Source organism: Oryzias melastigma, linkage group LG8, assembly GCF_002922805.2.
Source record: "Oryzias melastigma strain HK-1 linkage group LG8, ASM292280v2, whole genome shotgun sequence".
In the NCBI taxonomy this organism is placed as follows: Eukaryota; Metazoa; Chordata; class Actinopteri; order Beloniformes; family Adrianichthyidae; genus Oryzias; species Oryzias melastigma.
Window position 1 is genome coordinate 23,577,010 of NC_050519.1, and position 12,721 is coordinate 23,589,730.

Genomic DNA, 12,721 nt, shown 5'->3' on the forward strand with positions numbered 1-12,721 from the left:
TGATTTTGTCCTGTTATGTTTGAATTCTTCCTGCACCTGGAGTGAGAATGAGGGAGAGACTGATCAGGACCCCCTCTCCTTATGTCATCGAGGGATGTCAAAATAAAAGCTCAAATGTTTATTATGAGGTTATTCAGCTTTTGTCAGATAACTTTGACGCTGCAATATCTCGCTAGCTTGTCATGAGACCAAAAATGTAGTTAATGTGACACGAGAACACTATTCGTTTAATCGATATATTCTCCATGTGTTACCTACAGTGTATGATTTTTTTAAGCCGTTTCAATTTATGCGGCTCCAGACACTTTTGGTTTTTATTGTACTGGTCCAAAGTGGCTCTTTCAACACTTTGGGTTGCCGACCCCTGCCCCAGATGCTTAGGTAGAGCTATTCTTCTGGCTGGGCTGTAGCGTGTATTCTCCATGCTCTGTTGTCCCCTGCTGTCTGGTATTGGGGGCCCCTGTGGCGGTCTTGCCGGCCCTGTTCTGGGTGGCTGAGGTGGGTTGCACAGCAAGTGGATATCCTCAACCTACTTTCCCATGTAGGGGTCTGGGGGGGCCCCGACTACCATGCTTTCTTTCTGCTCAAAAACTGAGACTGAAGTTCTGCTTACTGACGTAAGTTCTGGAAAAAAAAAATCAAATTAGCTTTAACACCAGAACTTCTGCTCCAGTGTTTATATTGATTTAGTAACTCTTTAATAGTTGATGCTATTGGTGTACTTCCAGACGAATTTTATGCAACAATGTGTTTTTGTACTCAAAAACTTGAAACTGTTGTGCACTTTAAAACATTTTTTTTCATAAAATGTATTTTCTTCTATATTTCTTTTGATTTTAAGGACAATTTTACACTTTAAGCTGCTGTTAGTCTAAAGCTGACAAAGTATTCACTAATGTTTAAATGCATTTTGACATGTTTTAAAAAGAAAAATGTTAAAAATATTGTTCATTAGGATTTAACACTGATTATAGTTGAGTACAAACTAAAAAGGATAGTGACCTACAGACAAAAAAAAAAAAGAGTCCACTGCTAAAGGTTTTGGTGTAGTAAGGTACTTTTAAAGTGGTTTATCGCTACTATTTAGAGAAAGTTGTAGCAGGAAAGTTGTGTGAATTTCCTGTACTGGCTAAACAGGTAACAAATAACTGCTTCTGCAGATGTGGCTTTGCCGGGGAAACGGGGCCCAGGTTCATAATTCCGAGCGAGATCCAGAAGCCGGGACAGCAGCAGGTGAGACTGGTATCCCCGTTACTTGAATTGCAATAATGTAAACAAATTGCGTCACATGTGTAATGTATTGTTTTCAGACAATCAAAGTTGTGCAATACAACATCAATACAGAAGAACTGTATGCCATCCTCAAAGAGTTTATCCATACGCTGTACTTCAGGTGAGAATTTCTTTATACCGTTTTATCTTTTACAGGACGTAGAGATAACACGTTAATTCATTCAGTCAAGACACCTACCAGAAGGAGCTTTAAGGCAGTATTCAGAGAAGCCATCTGAAACAAGTGAATTTTCTCCAATAAACAGGCATCTGTTGGTGAACCCCCGCGACAGAAGAGTGGTCATCATCGAGTCCATCCTCTGCCCATCCCACTTCAGAGAGACCCTCACCAAGGTTTTCTTCAAGCAATTTGAGGTACTTTCTAGTCCCTTTTTCTTTTTAGAGCGTATGGGATAGATACTACAGTGGAAGTTTTGTTTGTTTACTCCGCTTCACAAGACTAGATGAAGCTGAATTTGTCACTAAACCGCATCTTAGAATAGAACGTTTTGTCGTTGTCACTTCTTGTATTTGTAGTAAAATGGTAAATGGTGTATACTTGTATAGCGCTTTCTACCCTCCTTTGTGGGCCCAAAGCGCTTCACAGTCACAGACCCATTCACACGCACATTCACACACTGGTGGTGGCTCCGACCAGTGTGTGAATTGCCTCCCACCAGAGGCAATTCAGGGTTCAGTGTCTTGCCCAAGGACACTTCCACACATGGGCGGGCAAGGCGGGAATCGAACCCGCTCACTTCTGATCAGGAGTCGACCGCCCTACCACTGCACCACGGCCGCCCACTAAACAGTAAACAGTGCTTTTATAGTTTGCATTGTAAAAGTTGGATAAATTCTCTTTTATTTAATGCAATTTTGTGTTTACTTCAAGCCTGAAAAAGTTCCAAGATTTGGCTTTAATGTTTAATTTGTGACACTTGTGTGTTTTATATAGATGTGTGTATCAATTTCTTAGTTATATTACTTCTGTGGACATAGACGACATCAGTACTGTCCATCGACAGTAAACCACAGAGGAAACCCTAGAAACAGACGGGGAGAAGCACTAGTTCTGTTTGCTTTGAATAGGACTGTTTTGAAGTAATGGACAAATAAACGCTGCTGTGAGGATTTATGATATTATAGTTTGAAAATCTTAATATAGCAGGACATGATCTCTTTACCCTTGTGCTCTCATATGGGGTCCAGATGACCCCACCCTTACATTGATGTGTGATCCTTGCATGACAAAGGTGGACAGGGTTTTATGTCTGCCACGTACACCAGAGAAGGTGAAAAATCCCTGAAAAAAACAGTTCACTGTGCTGTCTCGTGGGGTCCAGATGACCCCACTTTTATGTAAACATGCCCGGATAGCACAAGGGGTAAAGTCTCTCCCTCCTTATGCTGATTTTACTACACATTACGCCATCTGTAACTGCACCTCCCCGCTAATATTCATCTCCTGGGGGTTTTATAACCCATCACTATGGGGTTATGTATGTGTCAAATCTTTTAAGCAATCATTTTTGTATTTAAATGAACTTAGTAGGAAGCTGCAGGAGAAAAATCTCAAGTAATGCATTGAGTTAAATGTTTTTGCCCTCCAATTGTTTATGTTCTTGTTGCCTCACCTGCTCACTAGTTTGCAAATTCTGTTTTTGCGGTTGCAAATGTGACGCGTTTCTCACACGATGGGAGAGATTTCTACAGCCTTTGACTATATGTTTTTGAGTGAGTGGTTAGGTAACTGGTCATACTCTGGTCCTGATGAAGGCTCACACTGGCCTTTTTTTACAATAGTCACTCGTCTCGATTTCTTTCCAATTTTATTTGGTTAGTAGTGATTGCATTTTTTGTTTCAATTGGATTTATGCTGTCAAAATTAAACCTGGCACACAAAGATATATTTATCTTAATATGTAGAAATATAAGACACTTGGCCTTCCAAAAAAGCACAATTTCACCAAGATCAGAGGAAGCTGCAAAAACAAAACAAAAACCCACAGAGCCAAACACGAAGTCACGAGTTAAGATTTTTACAAATCCAGACTTCAAGAGCTTCTGCTCTGATCAGATTGCTTGAAGCAGATTTTTTTGGTGGAAAGAAACAAAGCAGCATTACTTTAGGCACTTAGTTTACAGTTCATGTTTGCAAATTCAAGGGTGAAAAAACATTTACTCTTTGCATCCCTGGAGATTTTTCTTCTGCAACTTCTTACTTTATTGTAATACAAAAAGTAATGCTTTCACAAATCCCTTCTTCTACACAATGGTGATGATAGAGTACTGCAGCATTCTGGGAGTTTGATCTGGAGTCGTATTTAGGGCTTTTATATATTTGGAGTTTGGAACCTTTGCTCAGACGTTTCTGTCGACTGCAGTTCAGCTCCATGCACACCATAACTGCATTTCTAATGTTACATTATACTAGATTGTTCTACAAGTGTGTCTTATACAATATAATTGTGTTTATAGTAGTAGATCCCGGCCCGTGTTAATCTTTTACCCATCCTCATCCACCAACATCCCTGTGCTTATTCCATTGTTTGTGATATTTTTAGGTCCCCTCTGTGCTTTACGCTCCAAGTCATCTGGTGGCCATCATGACTTTAGGCATCAACTCTGCTCTGGTGATGGACTGTGGATACACTGAGACGCTTGTATTGCCTGTATCCTTCACTTTTTTGTGTGTTGCAAGTCTCTTCCCAAAAAAGCTATTGTTCCATTTCAGTGTCAAGGCACTTGGAAAAGTTGGGATTTAAGAAGTTTGAGGAATTCTCATCAGGCTATTAAACTGGACCTCATGTCAATCATTTCAAAGCAACTGTACAGTCTGCTTATGTGGCTAATAAATGTCAGAGTTTACTGCTAAACTGTTAAAACATGATTAAAGTTAACACTCTTGAAGATTTGTTTACTTAGTTCATAAATTAAAATCCAAAATTATTCTGTATTTCAGATCAATGAATATTTTACCACATGATAATTCACTCTACTATATTCATAAAGGTCGTGAATCTGCGATCTTAGAAGTCGTGAATATTCAAACTTGATTTTTCAGGAGCAGATCGCGAGGATCTGAGCACCTGGATACTTGTTACAGCTCTATTCCACAGCTTGGTTCATCTCTTATTTTTTGTGATCTCATATGTTCATTTTTTGGACTTTCCTTGAGTGATAGAAGGTTTGTTGTGTTAGCATCGGCGCAGGAATAGCCTCCTAGCATAATTTACATATTACTGTCTTCTGCTCGTCGTCGGACGTCTTGAATCCAAAATGCAACCAAATCACAGACGTTCCCTCTTTTGCTGAAAGTGCTTCTTCTTGGACTGCCTGCATCACTGTATCTGTCTGCTTCAACTCCGGGGAAACAACTTCAAGCTGTTCCTCATCCATCGTTCTGGACTTGCGTGAAGTAACGTAAAGCCCGTCATAAAACTCGCATGAGAGCGAACCAAAGACCATAAAGCAGCTTTGCGTGCAAAACCACAAAAAAGAGTTTCTTTATGAAGAATCTCTTTATTTTGTCTTTATTTTCACTTGTACATTTTTTGTGTACACACTGACGAGGTTCAGACTATTTAAAAATATATTTGGCAGAATAATTGATCAAATTAGGTTATAAACAATCCAAGAGAAATGACACAATAGACACTTTTCTATCGCCCACATGGGTATGTATCGTCATATCGCCCAGCACTAGCACCATTTAGTCACTAATCACTGGCGTTGAAAAGTAATCAATGTGTAATTGTAGAATACCACACCCACCTAGTTTACAGTGGGAATACGGTGTTAACACGGTGTTCAACAAACAACCTTCCCCGACACAGCAAAGAACTAATAGACTACTGCTACACCAAGAGAAACACGGCTATTCTTCCACTATTCATCAGTAGGGCTGTGTGGAGAGGGAGTCAGACTTCTGGACAGGACAGCTGATGCTTGAGTACCAACTCAATCAAGCTGTTGACAAAGGCCCAGCAGACACTGGACTTCCTGATGGAGAACTACACCACACACAGACTTCTGGGGACCTGTAGAATGCGTTCTCTATATGCATGTGCTTCATGCAGCTGTACAGTGGTGTTGAGCAGGGGTCCCCAAACTCCGGCCCATGGGCCAGATCTGACCCTCCTTCACATTTGGCCAGGCCCCCCAAGCACCGCAGTCAGTGATGCAGGAACACCCCCCTTTTATTGTTAAGAAAGTTTATCTCAATACAATGATACAAAATAAAGTATTTCTGATGAAAACTATTAATTTTACCATTCTTGTTTTCATAATTAATGTAGAACTGCTAAATTCCACGAAGCACACATTTTTTTTCCTTAAAAAAAGGCCACATGTAAATTTGCGATTAATCGCGAGTTAACTCTGGACAACGCGATTAATCGCGATTAAAATTTTTAATCGCCTGACAGCTCTAATATATATATATATATATATATATATATATATATATATATATATATATATATATATATAGTTATTCTTGTTTTAATAATTTGACACTTTATTCATTGTAAATTATTTTTAGGTAATTAATACACTGATTGAAAAGCACTTTTTAAACATATTGTGGTACCAAAGACAATGACAGAGTATTTCTTCCTTCCTTTTTCCTACTTAATGGCCTAAGGAAGTAATGACTACTGACAACCTGCTGGGAAGGTTTAGGCTTCCAAAGCTTGGACACAGAAGGAAATGCACCTTTCTATTTATGAGGTTTACATTGTAATGGTTAGAAATAATAGCATAAATTACCTTAGAAAAGTCTCCCAATTGCTCACTGGTGTATTGTTTTAGTTTGCACTGGAACAGCAACAACAAAAACTTCACTCCAACCCCACAGCCTCACTGTCAGAGCGACTGCTTCAAAAACATGGCAGTGAAGCGTCAGATGTTGAGAAAAAAACGGTTCTTTAAAAAAAAAGGCTTTGGATGAGAACTAGACATTGTCTGTGTGTTTTTGACTATATTGCATATGATTTTATGTTGTTTTTTTTTTTTTTACTTGTAATCGCATATGAGCATCCTTAACTGTGCTGCCTCAGGTTTACGAGTGCACTCCCATTCTTTCAGCCTGGGAGGTTCTCCCACTGGGAGGGAAGGCCATTCATAGGTGAGCGGCTCTGCTGTGTTTTTGTGCTTCATAGGATTGTAAAAAGTATCAAATGTGTGAATGATCAAGTTTTTCTTTTGAGAATTTACCACTTGTACTTTTCTACTGCAGTGAACTGAACGGACTTCTTGTGGAGCAGTGCTCTGTGGACACAGACAGCAGCACCAAGCAGAGTGTTCCAGCGGTCATTGGTAACCACCCACAATCTCATTAGATCACCTGTTTGTCTTTTAACTGATTAAATTACACAGATTGAACCATGCTCATGTATTTAATAGTTAATCTCCATTTCTTTTAAGTGTATATATAACATAAAACCAAGTTAAGTGATTTATCATTAAGCCTTTGTCTTCATCATATATCAGAGTGTACTGTATATAACATGTTTTTCTTCTTACTTCAGTAAAGCAGTGTAATTTTAGACATAAATGTGAAAGCATACTTGAACTTATTTGCTGTGTTTACTTTGGTTAAGGAACCCTCTCAGAAAGAATAGTGGAAGACATAAAGGGTAAGTTTGAGTGAAATTCTACATCTCCTGATCTCTGCCTCTGTTTCATAGTTTGTTGTTTGGCTAAAGAGGCTCAATGGCTTTTGTGTTCAGGAATCTCAGATCAAAACGAAAGATTGAGTTCATCTGTTCTCACAGTCGGTAAAACCAGAGGTCATACATGGATCGTTTTTACTTGAATCTAATGATGTATTAAGTACGCTTAGAAAAGAAAAGCATCTCAACTGTCTGAACAGCTATGAGACAGTAATGAGACTATATTGAAGTCAATCTTTCCATTTTTTTGTACTTAAGTGCAAATGTACTGCTTATGATGATTCAAAAAATTGCAAGCTCTCAGGACTTTGTTATTGGATTTAAGACGGTCCTTTTGGAGAATGTTAGGCTGGTTCTACTCCATCATGGACACCAGCACTCCCTCTGCACCCTGTTGTTATGGCCCGGAGGAGCATTTTCAGTCACAGACTGTCCCTGAGATGCTCCACAGACCGGCTGACCCTGGGCTCACACTGCATCCGTTTCAGCTCCGGTGCGGACGCCAGAGTCTTCGGGTAACTTGAAAAGTGCGAGAGGTATTGAGACTGGATCCAGTTAGGTCCCACCTCTGCAGTCTGACCTCTCCAGCTCTCCCAATCTGTTTCAGTGGATGCACATTTTTGTCTGAACACTTTTTTGTGAAGTTGGGGTTATTAATGACCTTAACTGGAAATCATGTGAGCGTGCGCAAAGTTCATCCAGTACATTTTTCAAAATCAAACCTATTTTCTGCTGTACTCGCTGTCTCCGGTGTGACCGCTCCGGTGTCAACCGCAGCCAGACGGCTCCAGCGTGACCGCTCCGGTGTCTACCGCAGCCAGACTGCTCCAGCGTGACCGCTTCGGTGTCTGTACCGCATCCAGACCGCTCTGGCGTGACCGCTCCGGGGTCTGTACCGCAGCCAGACTGCTCCGGTGTCTGTACCGCATCCAGACTGCTCCAGCGTGACCCCTGCGGTGTCTGTACCGCATCCAGACTGCTCCAGCGTGACCGCTTCGGTGTCTACCACGGCCAGACCGCTCCGGCGTGACCGCTCCGGTGTCTGTACCGCATCCAGACTGCTCCAGCCTGACTGCTTTGGTGTCTACCACGGCCGGACCGCTCCGGCGTGACCGCTCCGGTGTCTACAGCAGCCAGACGGCTCCGGCTTGACCGCTCCGGTGTCTGTACCGCATCCAGACTGCTCTGGCGTTACCGCTCCGGTCTCTTTACCGCAGCCAGACGACTCCGGCGTGACCGCTCCGGTGTCTGTACCGCATCCAGACTGCTCTGGCGTGACCGCTCCGGTGTCTGTACTGCAGCCAGACTGCTCCGGCGTGACCGCTTCGGTGTCTGTACTGCAGCCAGACTGCTCCGGCGTGACCGCTCCGGTGTCTGTACCGCATCCAGACTGCTCTGGCGTTACCGCTCCGGTCTCTTTACCGCAGCCAGACGGCTCCGGCGTGACCGCTCCGGTGTCTGTACCGCATCCAGACTGCTCTGGCGTGACCGCTCCGGTGTCTGTACTGCAGCCAGACTGCTCCGGCGTGACCGCTTCGGTGTCTACCGCAGCCAGACGGCTCCGGCGTGACCGCTCCGGTGTCTGTACTGCAGCCAGACTGCTCCGGTGTGACCGCTCCGGTGTCTGTACCGCAGCCAGACGGCTCCGGCGTGACCGCTCCGGTGTCTGTACCTCAGCCAGACCGGATGCAGTGTGGGACTGCTCAGCTTCTGTGGGGTATGAATCTGACGGCAGCTCAGCCTGATGCCCTGTCTTTAGCAGACTGCTTCTTCTCTCTTTCTTGCAGTCAGGACTTGTTTTGTTAGTGACCTACAAAGAGGTTTGAAGATTCAAGCAGCCAAGTTTAACTTGAACGGGACAGCCGAGGTCAGTAGTGATGGAGAAGTTTCCCTTCAGTTATGGACAGATGTGCTGATGGAACTCTTCTGTTTGCAGTATCCCTCCCCTCCCCCAGATGTTGATTACCCTCTGGATGGGGAGAAAATCCTGCATATTAAAGGATCTGTCAGGTATTCTCCACACCTGGTATCATTTTTAAAATCTTGTGTCAACACCTTTGATAGCCGTGCTTTCTGGTTTTGGACATGTCATTGTACTACTAAATGATTTTGTTTTCCAGGGACTCTGTGATGGAGATACTGTTTGAACAAGACAATGAAGAGAAGAGTGTGGCCTCTCTGATACTTGATGCTTTGGTCAAGGTAGAATGAATCTGGTCAGATCTAATCAGTCAGTATTAGAGCTAGTTAGTCTCCTTTTCATTGGTACAGGAAACTTCAGGGGTGATTTTGGTTAAGCTAAAGTCCTGCAGCTGTAATAACCCACTGAAGGCCGCCTGCTCTGTCTGTCTCTAACAGTGCCCTATCGACACACGGAAAGTGCTTTCTGAGAACCTGGTCGTCATAGGAGGAACCTCCATGTTGCCTGGTTTCCTTCACCGCCTGCAGTCAGAGATCCGGCTCTTGATGGAGAAACCCAAATATAACAGTGTGCTGTTTAATAAGAATTTCCGTATCCACATGCCCCCCTCCAAACCAAACTGCACGGCATGGCTAGGAGGTTTGTTGTGACATGAGCCTGAGCTCTAGTTTTTTCTTTTACCCACTGGAGACTGAGCAGTCACAGCAGAATCAGAAAACCACAGTGACCCTCGTGGTTTTAACCAGCATCCCTGCTCTTTTCTAGGTGCCATATTTGGAGCTCTGCAGGATATCCTTGGCAGCAGGTCGGTGTCGCGGGATCACTACAATCAGACGGGCCGGATCCCAGACTGGTGCTGCTTGACTTCTTCTCCACCCGAGTCGTTCTATGAAGCGGGAAAGACTCCTCCCCCATTGATGAAAAGAGCTTTCTCCTCTGAGAAATGATGTGCTGTGAAGGACTGTCAGTGCTGTGAGCAGCAGGCCAACAGTCCGCATCACAGCTCATTTGACTTTTTCCTCTCGTCCCAGTTGTAGCTTGCTGCTCTCATGTTAAACAGGGCAGTTTTTGTGAACATTAACAGCTGCATTTATTTAACAGTACTGGTAACATTTCCAATACAATTTGTTTAAAGAGAAAGATGCATCACTGTCTGTTTAAAAATCTTCATCTGCACACTTTGATTTTTATTTATTTCATTGCAGAGTGTGTTAAAGACATTAATAGGAAACATTTTACGCTCCAAATGGGGATGTGTGGATACAAATGAAGTATTTACCCGACACTTAAACATTGTAGTCCTGAATAAGAACTATGTTAGGGTCTTTTAGTCATCCTTCAGTGCATTTGTATGTCGTGGTATTAAAGCGGTTTTTCTTCTATAACTCTTTGTGATTAAGTTACTGCAGATGCACATTCATGTAAACCTTTGTAAACTCACCTCAAAGACAGTTCCATCTTCAAGCATTCAGACTTTCTTTATGACAAATAAATACCCAATGTTAAATTAAATGTATTTCCACAATTTTTAGTATATTAGGAATGTTTTTATGATGGCTCTTAAATAAATGACAGCTTAAAATATTTTACACAACTTTATTTTTAGAATATGTTCTTTTTTGAAGGAAAAGGGGAATAGGATCAGATCCTCTAGTAAATGGAAGTTAGAGAATATTGTGTCATGAAGCCACATTTAGATACTAGAGCTGTACACAACAACCCTATATTTATAAGCAGACATCCAGACACTGGTAATGTGATTGCTCTTGATCATTCTTTTATAAGCTTTGGAAGTAATCACTCATTTTAGCTGAAAACAAAAAAGTTGACTTCTTTTCCACCAATCCTGCAGAAATGTACTATTCCTGAGCGAGCAGGCAGATGGGTGTCAGTGAGCCCTGCTGTGGATGTATTGCCAGAATGTTTCTGCATTACAATGTGCATCTAAAACTCAGAGAATGTTTTCTACCTTTATCTACATTTCTTTCCAAAGTATTTAAAGTTAAAGTTGCTTTATTTTCTTGTTCTAAGACAGTACGTCCTTGCTCCCACATTAGTGAGATGAAGATTCTCTTCATCTTTAATGTTATTTCAAACAAAATCCTAAATCTTCATCATGTATTTTTAAAATAAGTAACAAAGAGCCGTATTGATGGTGTAGAGGTCCGCACTCTTGCCTCAGAAAGAAGACCCTGGTTCAAATCCCAGCTGGGTTCTTTGTGGAGTTTGCATGTTTTCTTCAGGTACTCCAGGTACACGCTGTATGGGTTGATGGGTAACATCACACAGTCTCTTAGAAATGTGTGGGGGCCTGTGAGTGACTGGCAGACTATCCAGGATGTACCCCATCTTCACCATGAGCAGCTGAGATGATTGTTGTTTGAAGCAGAGACGTTTGTTTGAGACAGCTGTGCTATAGTGTGATCTTCCCATCATCTTGTTCTTTGTCACAATGAGGACCAAGACAGTTTTGTACGAACATTTTCTGCAGACATTCAAAGACTGTAGTGTAACTGTTAGCAGCAGGTAAACTGTGGGTGGTCCACCAGCAGCAATGCACAGGGCAATAAGAAGTAAAGAATAATAAGAATAAAAAAAGACTAAAAGACCCCCCTATGACAATTTTGTATTTAAAAAAAAGAAAAAAAAGTTCCCAGTGTTTTAGTTATGATTATGAAGATTTTCACCAAAATCCCGCAACCTAAATGTCTTAAAAAGCCATTTTTCATGTTGATCCGAAGCTTCAGCCTGCAAAATCTCCTCTGAGGGGGCGTGGCTTTTGGAGCTGAGCGGACCTGCTCCTTCAGGGGCACACACGCTCCCCTCCCTGTCTGATTATGGTAGCTCCGTGTCTCGCAAGCGTAAATCATCACCACTGCTACAGCAGTTTCGTTTTGATGACTGAAGAAATACTCTGTTGTGGTCAGAAGGAAAGAGATGAATGGGTGATGAGATGACAAATAGTTTATTGTGATAGAAAAGTTGCTTGAAGTCCAGGAAGAGGTCCAGGTAGGTAAAGGGTGTTGGGAGTCCAGGAGGGGGCGAGATCAGGAATAGTTGAGTGGTTCCAGGTCAGCACAGACACTTGAGCTTAGCAGACGGACTGGCAGGGAAAAGCTGGAGGAACCGGTCTTAAATGCTACTGGGGTGATGAGTGGCAGGTGTGCCAGGATGCCCTGCCTCATGCTGGACACCTGTAGAGGAGAGATAGGAGAAAGCAAGCAACAGAACCAATGGAAGGAACCAAAAAGAAGCAGGAGAGGGCGGCAAAGGGGCAGGAACTGTCAGACCCTGACATACTCGGAAATGTAAAAACTAAATGATTCCTTATTAAAATGTTTTTTCTTTCAGAAGAAAAATGACACACAGATGTTAAAAACTCTAAAAACAGGATTTTCATCGGAGGAGAACTTAAAGTAAAATAAAATAAATACAAGAAAAATAAATATAAACAGTAATAACAATAATAAACAGTACAGGCGTAGGGAAAAAAAAACAAATACAAAAGCCATAATACCAACCAGGAAACAATAATCAATATGGATAAAGTGTAGTGTGTGGTTTTTGTTCAAATGTGACTATGTTACAGCGGGGTCACTTGAGGGTGTTCAGCATGTATGGCTCAGGGCAAGAATCTGTTCAAGGTTTAAGATTCAAGAGATTTTATTTGTCGTATGCACAACTTTCACTGACAAAGACATTTTGTTCAAGTACAACCCGAACAAGATCTGGGGCCCGTTTCAAGAAGCAGGTTTTGTTGGAACTCTGAGTTCGTGAACTCCAAATTCAGTAAAACTCTGAGCTTTTGGTTCCAGAAAGAGAGATAACTCAAACCCGGGAAAGTGGGCGAAAC

At 42.1% G+C, this 12,721-nt stretch overlaps 1 protein-coding gene across 1 annotated transcript in view; it reads left to right on the forward strand.

The window, feature by feature from the left end:
• actr10 (actin related protein 10) overlaps positions 1-10,380 on the forward strand; it is a 17,783-nt gene extending 7,403 nt beyond the window's left edge. Inside the window, exons 2-13 of the mRNA XM_024291548.2 lie at positions 1,161-1,233; positions 1,311-1,393; positions 1,539-1,647; positions 3,837-3,944; positions 6,333-6,400; positions 6,512-6,591; positions 6,876-6,911; positions 8,735-8,814; positions 8,884-8,957; positions 9,068-9,149; positions 9,306-9,507; positions 9,634-10,380. Of these exons, the coding sequence (XP_024147316.1) occupies positions 1,161-1,233; positions 1,311-1,393; positions 1,539-1,647; positions 3,837-3,944; positions 6,333-6,400; positions 6,512-6,591; positions 6,876-6,911; positions 8,735-8,814; positions 8,884-8,957; positions 9,068-9,149; positions 9,306-9,507; positions 9,634-9,815 (1,177 nt within the window). The 3' untranslated portion in view covers positions 9,816-10,380. The remainder of the gene's footprint in view (positions 1-1,160; positions 1,234-1,310; positions 1,394-1,538; positions 1,648-3,836; positions 3,945-6,332; positions 6,401-6,511; positions 6,592-6,875; positions 6,912-8,734; positions 8,815-8,883; positions 8,958-9,067; positions 9,150-9,305; positions 9,508-9,633) is intronic.
• The last annotated feature ends 2,341 nt before the right edge of the window (positions 10,381-12,721 follow it).